We start from the raw sequence: 13,378 nt of genomic DNA, 5'->3' as shown, positions 1-13,378 counted from the left end.
GATATGGCTTCTGCCTGTGCAGTATGCTAGTCGGTATAGTATGTATATAGTAAAATTGATATCCACGATCATCAGTACTTCCTATAATATAATAATAAATGGTACATGGTATTTTATAACTATATCGTAAGTATACTCAGTACCTAAGGTACCCTTTTAGGCAGTGCCCCGATAAACTCTCCGATCGGCCTTATCTAATCAGCCTTATCTAATCACCCAGTCGCTCCTTCCCCTTCTGCCCACCCAATTTGGTAGTTGCTGCAGCTCTCACGGGGTTCTCCTTTCCCTTTCCTCTCCTTCTCTTCTCTATTCTTCTTCTCATCTTCTTTGTTCCCTTCTCCATCTCCTTCACTCCATCACAACCCATCTAAGTTATCCCTTTTTCATTCCATTCTTCCTTCCCTGATCCCAAGGTACTCTTCGTCATCTCCCCGCCCTCCTGACCGCCTGTCACTCGTTATCAGGTCACGCCCCCCCCTCTGCCCCATCCTCAGGTCGTCCCTTGGTCCAGTCGAAGCATCACATCATCGCCCTCCCCCATTAGGTCTTCTTCACTTCTCCCCAGTTTGCCTCCATAACCCCAAACTTTGGTTCTGCTTCTATAATACTCGCTACTACTTGCTCCCCTGTTGGTTATATCTTCTCGTACTTCTCGTACTTCTCTTATACATCATCACTTTCCTCACCGCTTTGTGATTCATCGGTGTTTTGACAAGACCCATCTTTGATCGATCTACATTATCGGTCCTACATCATCCACTTTCATCGACCTTGGGCTGTTGCGGAAGTCACCGGTTTCATTCCACGGCACTCCCCTTACTCTCTTGCCATCTTTCCACTCCTTCTCCCCCGACGGTTCCTTGTTCTTCCCAAGTTGCCGCCAGCTGCAATCAATCACTCTGCCTTGACACCTTAACGGCTCCCCTGATGGGCCTCATTCTGCATCGACTGTCTCTATCTCTGCTGCGGTAGCTGTGGTTGTCGGGGCTTGGTTTGGAATTCGATCTGTTCCCCTCCGCGGGAAGTGCAAGCAGTCTGAACTGCCTTGACAGCCATGGCCACTCAACATTCTCGGAGGTCACGAGATGCCTCACACCCGAGGATGACGATCGGTCGCTATACTCGTCTTGAGGAGATCGGTCGTGGGAGTTTCGCGACGGTCTATCAGGGTATGCATAATGTGAGTCATGCATGTTTCTCGCCTTTCCCGGTTTGCCTTTGTACTGGTTTCTTTGTACAGGACGTTTGAGCTAACGGGTTCCCTCATCTATCAGAGAACAAAGACCTTCGTCGCCATCAAGTCCGTCAACCTCGCGAAGCTCAACAAGAAGTTGAAGGACAACCTTTCCTCCGAAATCGATATTCTCAAGGGTCTCCAGCATCCACACATTGTCGCCCTGATCGACTGCCATGAATCCACACAACACATCCATCTGATCATGGAATACTGCGCACTGGGGGATCTATCGCAGTTCATCAAGAAACGAGAAAGTCTCTTTGATCACTCATATACTCGGGAAATGATCAAGAAATATCCAAATGCACCAAGCGGAGCCTTGAACGAAGTCGTGGTTCGGCATTTCCTGAAACAACTCGCCAGTGCCCTCAAGTTCTTGCGTGATCGAAACCTCATTCATCGAGATATCAAGCCACAGAATCTCCTCCTTTGCCCGGCTCCTGTCTCTTACCGGGAAGGATCCGCAAACATCGTTCCATACAAGGGCAGTGATAACTCCTACGATCCGACGACGGGGCTGGAGACATTGCCGATGCTGAAGATTGCGGATTTCGGCTTTGCTCGATCACTTCCCGCGACATCTCTGGCAGAGACCCTGTGTGGCTCACCACTTTACATGGCACCAGAGATTCTACGATATGAGAAGTATGATGCCAAGGCTGATCTCTGGTCCGTCGGTACTGTGCTATATGAAATGGTAGTAGGACGACCCCCGTTCCGAGCGACGAACCACGTCGAATTACTACGCAAGATTGAAAAGGGAGAAGACCGAATTCGCTTCCCAGAAGATAGTACGGCTACAGATGATATCAAGAGTTTGATTCGCGGTCTTTTGAAACGAAACCCGGTTGAAAGATTGAACTTCCCCGAGTTTTTCATCAACAGGGTGATCACAGAGCCAATCCCAGGCCTTTTGCCTGATGACTTGCCTCGACGACCATCTGTAAATCCCGCCCATGTCCCAGGGCCCTCACGAGCCAATTCACGAACAGACCTACCCGCCCCTCTCGAAACAAGACTGACAGACTCCCCTTACCCTAATGAGCCAGAGGAAACATTTACCTATCCGACATCACAAAGACAAACCTCTTCGCGACAGAAATCCGATACTCCACCCAGTGCTTCGCCTATGCGCCGAATGGGAAGCGCAGATCGACCCGTTTCAGGTTCTCCACGAGACCAAACCCGAGGTACACCACCGCATCGACCGAATCCTGTCTCTCATGTCACCGCCCCGGGTCGACAAGAGCTAGTGGATCGCAATGCCGCGGCAATCATGGAGCGACAACGATCTCGAAACACATATTCCGCCCCATCGAAGACAGTTGAAGATGCCCGGACAGCCGAGGAACGTGACCGGGCAGCCCAGGAAGTGGCATTTGAACGGGACTACGTTGTGGTAGAAAAGCGTGCAGTAGAGGTCAATGCCTTCGCAGATGAGCTGGCTCATAGCCCCCGAATCCAAGGAGCGTTCCCTCGGGGCCAAAGTGGCAATATCTCTCGGCGCGCAACAACACAGGGCTTGCAAACTCTGACATCGACATCTCCTCATAATGCCAACTCCAAAGCTATGCAGATTGTTTCTGGACGAGCTCGAGCAGATTCAACACATCAGCGCCAGCACTCCTATGAGCGACGATATGGACAGAGCCCATCTTCGGCGACATCGGCTATCTCCAAAGCCCTCAACATGGCTAGCGGCCGCTTGTTTGGCATGGGTTTCTCTCCTCCATTGGCTACCACCAAGGGAGGAAGGTCACCACCGTTGGCCTATAATCCTTTCCCGGCCTATCCGGCTGGACAGCCAAACTTGATGATCATGGGTGAAGGGGCCAAGCCAAACGCGGCGCTCGACGAGGACTACAAGACAGTCCAGGTCATCGAGGAATGTGCCACGCGCAGTGACGTCGTCTACGGATTTGCCGAAGTCAAGTACAAGCAACTTATCCCATTGGCCCCCTCAGCACATGGCGACCCATCCGCAAACACTGACCTGAACGATGCCGGCGACGATGGATTGACTGTCGATGCTATCGTGACTCTTTCTGAAGAGGCGTTGGTTCTCTACGTTAAGGCTTTGTCGCTACTCGCTAAATCGATGGATATTGCGGGCTCTTGGTGGGCACGCAAGAACCGGGAGGAAACGTACGGGGATTCCGGCAATCGTGGCGACGGAAACAGTGCACTTGCTGGCACTCGCATTAACAATGTGGTTCAGTGGGTACGCAGCCGATTCAACGAGGTCTTGGAAAAGGCTGAGTTTGTTCGCTTGAGGCTCATCGAGGGTCAGAAGAGGTTACCTCTAGACCACCCTGGCCATCCCAACAACCACTCAATTGGGTCTACTGCTACCTCAAGTGGATCAGCCGACGTTGTTGTCAGTCCCGGCGTCACGGCAGAGAAGCTTATGTATGATCGTGCATTGGAGATGAGCCGAGCCGCCGCCATCAACGAGTTGACAAGTGAAGACCTCGCAGGCTGCGAGATCGCCTACGTCACTGCCATTCGAATGTTGGAGGCTGTCCTTGAGGACGATGGACTCCGATCTTCCAGCGGAAGCTCATTCCAAGGCAGTGAAAAGTCATCACTGGATGCATTGCAAGGGGAGGATCGGCAAGTCGTGGTGAAGAGTGAGTTTTCCGTTCTTCTATTACCAACGTTCGAACCAATCACTAACACAAGACTAGTGGTGTCAAGCATGCGCACTCGCCTGGGTGCTCTCCGCAAGAAGCTGGCTATCTTGTCAAAGCGTGCATCGGCACCAACTCCCACGATGGCCAGTACCGGCCGAATGCCTCCATCCAACCTAGTCCCCGTTTCACAACACACTCTACCCCGTTAAGCCTGCTGTAAATTTCTTCTTACCTAGGTGCTATCAACGAGAAATTCCCGGCGAATTAGGAAGCTACGACCTCCCTCCGTCTCACTGATGTCCTAGCCATTCTACTTTGCGCTTCGCAGCGCAACATTTGATTCATGCCATATAAGCCTTTCTGATTCCTTGGTCCTTTTTTTGGTCCAATTTTGACACCTTTTCATCTCTCATTGGCTAGAGATGCTATTAATCTTCATGTTCATGATGCTATCCGTTCAAATCTCGTTCGTCCGCCATATATCCCACTGCACGAGGGGACAAGGAGTTTTTTTCTTTTTTCTTTTTTTTTTTTAGTTTTTTTAGTTTTTTTCTTTCTTGGATTTCTGATTTTCTTTTTTCATTTCGCGTTTCTGCTAACTGGCGTTTTTCTTGGGAGGTTATACAGACTGGCACTTTTTGTTGTTTTTTGATTTTTTTTTCTCTAAACATTTTGTTCTTTACAATGTGGAATTAATCCCTTGAATACCGGCTAGAAGCTTATTTCTAGCCAGTCCCTTCAAGGTCTTTCCAATGATACCCACGCCATCACTGGAGTCTCATCCAGATGGTCTTCATGAATCACTATCACTTCTTAGATGTTGATCTGATGGATGGCAGTTTCTATCTGCGCCACCTGTCTTCGAAGCCACAGCATGTGTCCGTTGGGTCAGCTGGCTCGGGTTTGATTGGAACAGGGACTGCTACTGGTACTGGTACTGGTACTGGTAGTTCTTATATGCATATACTAGTATGTACCTAGATGAGATTGGTTTTCTGAAGCTTGCAGTTCTTCGCACCTATAGTACTACTAAATTTCCCTCGAACTTGATCACTTCCACCTGGGCAATCAACCAGTTACCAGTAGTTCCAGGTTACTAGTAGAGCAATACCGAAACCGAAAATTGAAATCCGAACAGATTCAAGCCTGGAGTCCAAGACCGCGCCAATTCACTACCTAGGTAGCAAACTACTACTAATAGCACTCAGTCACACCACATCCCATGCGGTGGAGCAACCGGTTTCACAGAAAGCCTCGGAAATGGGTGCACCTGGGGTACCGGCGAAAACCCGACATCTTTCTTTGCAGGCTAGTTCGGCGTCCTGAAGACGTTTGTTGTGTACTCTTAGCATGCGCTAAACGAGTATCATATTATATTAGGAGGCATGGTGACTCACGCAGTCACATCCTTTTTCAAGACCTGGTTCTCCAGTAATGTCGGTAGCAGGGCTAGGGGTAGGCGAAGCGATGGCGAAGGAGGCAATTGTCAGGATTGTCAGAGAGAGAAAATTCATTTTGAATCGTGGAATTGGATGTCTTGGACTTTGCGGAATTGAGACTGTTGGAAGATTGAGATTTCTTGGTTTTCCGAGCTATGCTTTTGTTTCTTTTGTTCTCTTGGTGGGATATTCCGAGCGTCTTTTATAGCCCTTTCGATTCCCAAAAGGGCCAAGGCTTCTTGCTTATGGTGTATACTCATGGATACACATGTATATTGAACACGACATAGTTACTCACAAAAGCATGGTGACTTGTGAGTAAGGTTGGAGAAATTTCAACCAGGTCATTGAGTGTAGTACTAGTGCTTAGGTTGATGAAACGCTTACTGCGTGGAGTCGGGGGCCGTGATACTCAAAACCCGGGATTTCCTGGATATTGGATAGAATTAGAACTTGAAAGCAGTGGAATATTGGGTATAATGTTAGTCAGGAAGCCTGACCCTTTCTCAAGATTGTATTTCGAAATAACAATTCCATTCTTCTCTCTATACTTCAAGGAAGTTGACTCGAGCAAAACTCTTACCTGCTCGATTTATCAACCCATATGGATATCGCTAAGAACTTGAAAATTATTTAGGCAGACCTAAACCATGAACAGAAGCCGTCGTAAAAAATACAATAAACCCTCTCAATAAATTATCTCAGCAAAACTAACCCAAGAAGTCGCCTTCAGCGCCCTCTTTTTTTATCGATCCGCGTGAACACGCTGCGTGACCATCCATCCGCATCTACTATTGTCTCTTTGACAAGGACATATCCTCCCCAGCGGGGCAATAGAACCGCCCAAACAAGATAATAAATAGCACCTAAAGCAAAAATACCCAAGGCGACAACACAGTGCAAGAAGTATGGCAGCTCTTCGTACACACTTTGTCCATCACTTGGGGGGATGTAAGGCGCAATAACCAAGTAAACATTAGACAATGTGAAGAATATCGCAACAGGAAGCGTTGCTTTGATTCCTGGTGACCAGGTCGGAAAATTCTTTTCCTTGGTCAGGTAAATGTAGACTAAACCACCACCGACGAAGACGTTGATGATCGACAAAGGGTACGAAATGAGGCTATGAATTTGTTAGCTGCCGCTTTCGAGTCGGGTATTGATGTGAGCTTACTTGAGCAAGAAATTATATGCGTCTCCGGGGGGAGGTGCAAGCATGATGATGGCGGAAACGACCCAATGCTCAAAGAGGCCAGCGGCAGGGGAATTCAACGGCCAGTTGCTAGCCCATATCTTCGAGAATGGCAATGCGCCTTCGCGACCTAGCTCTTGGACAACTAGAAGCATATTTTTTTAGCAATGACTTGGATTACATAAGGCAAATAGAAGACTTACTGCGCCCCTGTGAGAAAATAACAGAAAGTACGTTTCCGAAGGCAGATAAAGCCACGAGGACTGACATCGCCCTTTCGGCCTGCTTCCCAAACATATTTCCGAAAAATGCCGCAGCAACTAAAGTTCCAGAATCGAGCATCTGCTCCTTTGGAACTGCAGCAAAGTAGGCAATATTGACGAACATGTACAGTATGCCAACTGAGATAATAGCCACTGGAGCAGCTATTTTTAAAGTACGAACGGGGTTCTTCGTCTCACTCAGGACCTAAAACATATCAGCACCATTCACAGAATTGCGGGTTTTTTCTGTACGACTCACATAATTGGCATTGGAGTAACCAATGAATGACCAGATAATGTTGTACAGCGCCATCACGATGCTGTATCCACTCCCCTTCGTCCCTTCAAAGGCGTTTCTGAAATTATGCGGCGGTTCAATCTTAGTATGACCGGCTAAAGCGACCCACCCGCTGACGACAATGAATAACATGATGATCAACTTGATCACCCCGAGAAAGTTGGTTAGACGAATACCCCATTTCAAAGCAAACGCGTGGATGAGAAAAGCTGTCGTCAAACAGGCTAATCCAACCCCACGCTGATTCCAGCGGCCGACCTCGACTTCTGCGGCATTGAGGATATACTCGCCAAAGACAACACTATTGCTGGCGGCCCATCCCAACAGAAAGGCGTAGGCGGCGAACATCGCCGTGGCTAGGAACTTGGGTTTTTTGTAGACGTATTCGAGGTAGTTTTTCTCGCCTCCGTTTCTAGACGTGGAAAATACTAGTTAGCTTTGGAATTTCGCTTGAGGAATTAGATATAGGCGGATGTAATTCTTACCTCGGAATCGCGGTTCCCCATTCCAAGTACACTGCCGTTCCAGCCAGGGCAATGATAGTGCCGATCACCCACATGAACAGTGCGAGGCCAACACTTCCAGATAGACTCAAGATTGTACTAGGAGTTGCGAAAATGCCAGTTCCGACTACTCGGTTAAAGATCAGCGCAATCGCACTGAACACGCCGATCTGTCGCCGACTGTCTGGGGTCGTTTCGAACACATTTCCCTCATCTGGATCCGAATAGTCAGCTTTGGAGATGATATTTGTAATTCTAAAGAAGAAGGAGAAAGCCATACATAGACCAGTGATTCCATCTGCCGGTTGAGCACCTTCGGTAGTTTTTGTTTCCGTGAAAGGCGACTTATTTACGGCGCCTGTCTCCAGAGAGGGTCCAGCTGGATCAGCCATCGTGATCAGCAAACACTGCGATACTAGTTTATTTGACACGAAGGATTTTTGAACTCAAAGCCACTTTCTGTATATATATGGAAACTTTGAATCTGGGCACGGTTAGCAACGGTTTATAAATGACGTGCTGGCACTAAACGTGATGCAATAGGGACGGGGCTGACTTGGATGCTACCTCGTGCCACCAGACAAAAAAGTCGAATGTTGCCGCACAGATCCTGATCAGCCTAGAAATCCTTCTAGAACACGATTCTCCGGGCGGATAGACTAAATTGGCAGGTTGTTGTTGATAGCGCGGGCGGACGGCTTTTTAGCTGGACAAACTAGTCATTTGCGAAGCGGTATGCCGAGAATTTTTGAAAATGGGAGAAATAGTGGCAGAAAAAGAAATCCGAATAAAACGAGAGAAGAAAATCTCTTTTCTTCTATGGTAGTATATGATCGCGTCGGCCTCTGAGTGTAGACAGCAAGTTTGAAAGCTCGGTAACTTCAGTCAAACCGGGGAAGCTGCCAACCGAAGCCGGTGCGGCCGAGGAGAATCGGGAAAAGCGCCATAAAATAGACATTCAGGGTCCGGCCTCTCTTGGCTGAGATGGCTCCATTTTAGGCAAATCAAAAAAAAGTTCCCTGACCCCCTTCCACTGGTTCATTTCAAGGACCGGAGTTCTCCGTACTTTACTATTTGCCCTTTGTTACTAGTGATAGGTCGCCATAACAGATCTCGACATATTACGCCATATTGTAGCTAATCAGGATATCCTGGGCTCAAGTGACCTTTACGAGGTTCCAAGACTCGCCGAGAGCCGCCCAGGAAGAGAATCTTCGGTCGCCAAGAAAGGAAATAAAGCACGCCATCACGCCCCGTGGTACTGCAAAGTGTATATTTGACTATTCCTAGTTTGAACATCAAGATACAGAGTCTACTTGAATATACTATTAATCAAAAGGAAAAATTTGGACTATATGTAGCTTGAGTCAAGTTCGCTGCTAATATTAATGAAAATAGGAATACCTAAACATCGTAGGATTATACATTACTAGTGCATCTAAAGAGAGAAACACGAGGCCTTCTTTGGCACGCAAACCCTGCAATTTGAAAACACGAGAAAAAGTAGTCTGAGTGGTAATTAAAAAGTTCAAGGTGATGCTATGTATTGTTGAATCTGACATTCAAGTTTTGGTATCATCTATATTGCCCAACACCTGGGCACTAGCACTATTGCCCAGATGGGATCGATTGGTTGTGATAATATCCCAAGGTTCCAAAGTAAAAGGCATGAATTCCAAGACTCCCGGGGGCCGATACTAGCATACACTAGGAAAGAACTTGAATGTTGATATGAGGTAGAGATCTGTCATTTTTCAATGATCCTGTCCACTGGGAGTGGTTTCGGGGTTGATCTGCATGGATCACCTTCAAGTACCTCTGGGCTGATTCCAGCCAGCATCTGTAACCCTGAGCGTTTTTAGATAGATAGAAAATCTGTACCACCGGTGCTATCGAGTCTACTCCGACATCCTCAGTTGGTAATCTACCAAAGATGTGTAAGTATAGGAACGGTGATTATAGCGGTAATGGAATGCAGCGGTTTGGATCGCCTGCTGGTTTTCGACTTGATGGCCGTGACGAGTTGCTAGTGCCATCTCTATGGCATACTAAGTATAGCTTGTAGATCAAGCGACAATGGGACCCACTCACTACACGTGGGATAGTACGTGTGAAGGAGAAGACATAACGATGAGATGTATGGTTGTAAAGAAGTGGATATGAAACCATGGAGAACATGCTGACAAACCCCCAGAGTGAAATTCATACAAGAGAGAATATTGGGTTCCTAGATAGGGTCCAAGGGCGTAACAATATGGGCAGTGTGGAAATGAATCTACCCAGAGCCCGCAGTGTTGGCAGTTCCCGGCGTCGAGATATCTGCCGACTTTTGTGCCTTTAATAATGGCTTAAGATGTGCCTGTAAAAATGGCCCAACATGTGCCCAACGCTCCTGCGCACGTGCCTGGAGACTTTCCAGGTATTCCAGTCCGAGAACCCTACCGAGATTCTCCCTGTCCCTAACTGCCTGAGCGATAGCAGCAGACCAAAAGTCCACTAGCTTTGCCTCATTCCGGCCATGTGCATAGACTTTGCTAAGCCCAGACTGTGCTTTGGCATCTTTAACTGTCCGTGATGACCGCCACACTGAGCGCACAACCTCATAGCGCCCTTCCATGTAGGTGAAAAGAGGGTATAGGCAAAACCGCAGCGGCATGGCATATATACTTTCCCGGAAATGACTGTACCAGTGGGGCGAATAGACCTTGAGCGATGTGTTCAAGACACGGCATGAGGTCACGAACTCCACCTTGAAGTTCATTGAGCGTAAATACCAAATGGCCTCAGCCAGTAGAGCATCTTGATCGAATCCCTCCAACTTCCGTTCCAACGTGAATGTTTTACCTGCAGCAGGATCACGACAAAACCGTTCACACCAGGCCATAAGAGAAGAGGCCGCTTCTTTCGAGCCGTTCTCGCTCACCTGTAAAAGCCTTTGACCTTCCAGCTTGCTATACCCGTTTTCTAAATCCTTCTCTGTGCGAAGCCGTCCAAAGTGGAAGCCGTGTTCCCATTTCAGAGAGGTGGTCCAACCGCCGCGATAAGCCTCTACTCCATCCCCATCACGAACAACCTTAAGCTCGTTCCATTTGCCATCATTGAAATCAAGTTGAAGTAGCGTAGATGTTAAATCAAAGCTAAAGTTGAAAGTTTGGACCCTGAATGCCGTCGAATAACGTGTTTCACCACCGAACCGCCACCACCACCGAGCCGCCACCCCACCTACATTACAACGATATATATTGAATATTACACAACCACCATATAATATATTGCAAAAACTAAGCACTATTCACAACCGGGCACCTATTCCGCTTGTGCCCTGGCTCTCTGCAATTAGTACAGCGCTGTACAGGCCTCCTAATCGTCGTCTCTGTAGCTGCCGGAGCACGCCGTGGCACCGGGGGTATTGCCATTTGGTGCTCATGCTCAATTTGTAGACGTAATTGCATCTCTTCGGCAGTCATTCCACCTTCGTATACCAATTGCTTATTAGGTAAGGCCTTTTTTCGCTGCTTTCGTCCATTCTCTGCCATTACACGCTCATATGTAGTCGTCAGCATTACAAGCTGATTAGCAAGTAATTGTGCACCTTTGGTAGTCTGCTCCAATTGCTGATATATATCGCTATTGGGTGAAATATCTCGATATTCTAGTAATCGCTTGATTGATGCTGCCTGGCGTCGGAAATTGATAGCTTTTGATGGTGTATGAGGTATAAATTCATGACTACTAGCACTACCACGTGATGGTGGTAGTGTAGGTGACGGGGGATGAACCTCAAGTTTTGAAAGTACTACCTCAGGCGCATATGGAATGATACCTGATGCCATAAAACTGCTAGCAATTGTAGAGGTTGTGTATGTTGCTGCACGTGTTGTAGGGTACAGATGAAGGAAATCGAGCTTTTTAATATCTGTAGAGCCTATGCGGGCAAGATCTTGCACAGCCTGACCATAGAAGTGCTTCAATACACCAAAACAACCTACATCAAGAGGTTGTAATAGATGCGATGAATGAGATGGCATGCAGATTGGCACAATATTGTTTTCCATGCATAGAGTATCAAATTGAGGGGTAAGATGACTCCCATGGCCATCCATGACTAGGAGAGACCAGGCACCATGTTGACGCTTCTTAACGTATGGGATGAAAGAATTTTCGAGCCATGAAATACCAATTTGATCAGTAGTCCATCCATTATTACTGACCTCGAAGCGCCAGTTGTCTGGGACAATACTGCACCAAGCAGATATAAAAACCTTAGCTTTAAAAATGATCGTTGGAGGTAGAACACCATCCAAATGGATACACTCAATTGCAGTAACCCACTCCCGGTTACCAGGCTGCACGACTTTTCTTTTTCCCTGCCACTCCCGACTAGTGATCACTTTTGAAGTACTAGTGATCCCCATTGCGAAGCCAGTTTCATCAAAGTTATAGATGTCGTTGTCAAGGATGCCATATTCAGCAATGATGTTGCGATACTGATCGAACCACTCGCGAATAAGCTCCGGATCTTCACATAATGCACGCTGAGCGGCGTAACGACGTGAAAACCGGGTTTTTAGCTTCTCACGGCGTGCAACAAACCGAGATATCCAGTTTTTGCCGAGTGGTAAGGGAGGGGTATTGACAGAGCGCTGAGCAAGTAGAATATTGGCCATCTCTTTTGCCATAGCTAAGGTAGGGGCCTTGCCACGCATATCTAGATCCAATATCCATCGCTCAAGCGAATCCTCTTCGATTTTATCCAATTTTGAGCAATTTGCGCGAGTGGTGTTACGATAACCGATCCCCTTGACGCGGTCGCGTAATGTTGTACGAGGTACCTCGTAAACACGCGCAGCTTCAGTAATAGAAGCTATTTTCTTGTTTCTTAGCGCCTGTATAGCAAGTTCGATCCTGCCTTCTTGCTCAATGAGTTTGCGCGTTCGTCCGGTACGAATTGGTGGCATAGTGGTGGTTTAAAGATGGGGGTGCTACACGCGACGCGATTTTTTTGAGGTGGTGGCGGCTCGGTGGTGGTGGCGGTTCGGTGGTGAAACACGTTAGCCGGTGATATGAAGCAACACCCGCGGTGGGAGCCGAGCCTGCTCGCAAATAAGATCATATAGGGCCTGTGGCTCACCGGCAACAGTCTTATCGACGTAAACGGGAGGGTATGCATTCGTATTGCTTTGGTGTCCGCCAGGAAGCGAAGTTTCGAGTGGGCTGGGGGATGGATTATTGTTCACATCGCCGTACAGCGGGAGTTCATCGCCACGGTCGTTTGACCCGAGCGAAATTTTAGAGTCCGAAGTCTGATCCATCGGAGAAGGAATGTATTCAAGTTGTGTGATCGAACGCGAGATAACCGCGAGAAGTCTTGGTGTACTTGATGAGGGCTATGAAAGTCGATTGTTGGGGATGTAGGAGTCAAATCCAGGATCTAGTAAACGAGAACTTGGACTCAACTCATTTGGCCCCCGGGGCCATGAATTGAAAGGCCCCCAAATCCAGAAATTACAGTACATCCATGGATCTATACTGGCCAAACAGAAGTCTATATGACCGCGATCCAGATACAGTATCGTATAATGATACTACTAGTAATATCTTGGCGCCGCATGAGGCACTTAGCAAGGCATTTTCAATGTTTCAGGCTCAATTCCAATAAGCTGTCCTGCTAAAATTTCTCCACTAGTACGAATTGGTCGAATAATGGTCTTTAAATAGTTGTAATATTCAATGTGGAACTGAGCCGATAGAGCGGTGACATGTAATGTATTGGCGCATTCCGTGTTTATTTCTAAGAAATAACTTGTCCTTCG

The 13,378-nt window shown here is 47.5% G+C and overlaps 4 protein-coding genes across 4 annotated transcripts; 1 reads left to right on the top strand and 3 right to left on the bottom strand.

Moving 5' to 3' along the window:
- Positions 1–1,054: 1,054 nt before the first annotated feature.
- atg1 (serine/threonine protein kinase ATG1) lies at positions 1,055–4,079 on the top strand (the record flags this gene model as incomplete). Its single annotated transcript, XM_057110346.1, has 3 exons — positions 1,055–1,180; positions 1,275–3,867; positions 3,925–4,079. 3 exons carry the CDS (start codon positions 1,055–1,057, stop codon positions 4,077–4,079), a joined length of 2,874 nt encoding a protein of 957 aa, XP_056953048.1.
- A 999-nt stretch (positions 4,080–5,078) lies between these two features.
- On the bottom strand, positions 5,079–5,384 carry N7533_013695 (uncharacterized protein; the record flags this gene model as incomplete). The annotated part of the gene is made up of 2 exons (XM_057110345.1): positions 5,079–5,225; positions 5,268–5,384. 2 exons carry the CDS (start codon positions 5,382–5,384, stop codon positions 5,079–5,081), a joined length of 264 nt encoding a protein of 87 aa, XP_056953047.1.
- A 654-nt stretch (positions 5,385–6,038) lies between these two features.
- Positions 6,039–7,957, bottom strand: N7533_013694 (high affinity methionine permease; the record flags this gene model as incomplete). The annotated part of the gene is made up of 5 exons (XM_057110344.1): positions 6,039–6,432; positions 6,484–6,646; positions 6,705–6,969; positions 7,024–7,474; positions 7,548–7,957. 5 exons carry the CDS (start codon positions 7,955–7,957, stop codon positions 6,039–6,041), a joined length of 1,683 nt encoding a protein of 560 aa, XP_056953046.1.
- A 1,883-nt stretch (positions 7,958–9,840) lies between these two features.
- N7533_013693 (uncharacterized protein) lies at positions 9,841–10,449 on the bottom strand (the record flags this gene model as incomplete). Its single annotated transcript, XM_057110343.1, has 1 exon — positions 9,841–10,449. The coding sequence occupies one exon, from the start codon at positions 10,447–10,449 to the stop codon at positions 9,841–9,843; it is 609 nt and encodes a 202-aa protein (XP_056953045.1).
- Between the last annotated feature and the right edge of the window lie 2,929 nt (positions 10,450–13,378).

The sequence above is a fragment of the Penicillium manginii genome (genome assembly GCF_028828005.1).
Source record: "Penicillium manginii strain IBT 31320 chromosome Unknown utg000011l:1.0-1395921.0:1.0-1396616.0, whole genome shotgun sequence".
Taxonomy (NCBI): Eukaryota; Fungi; Ascomycota; class Eurotiomycetes; order Eurotiales; family Aspergillaceae; genus Penicillium; species Penicillium manginii.
Note: the sequence above shows the minus strand (reverse complement) of the source record. Positions and strands in the feature narration are given on the sequence as shown.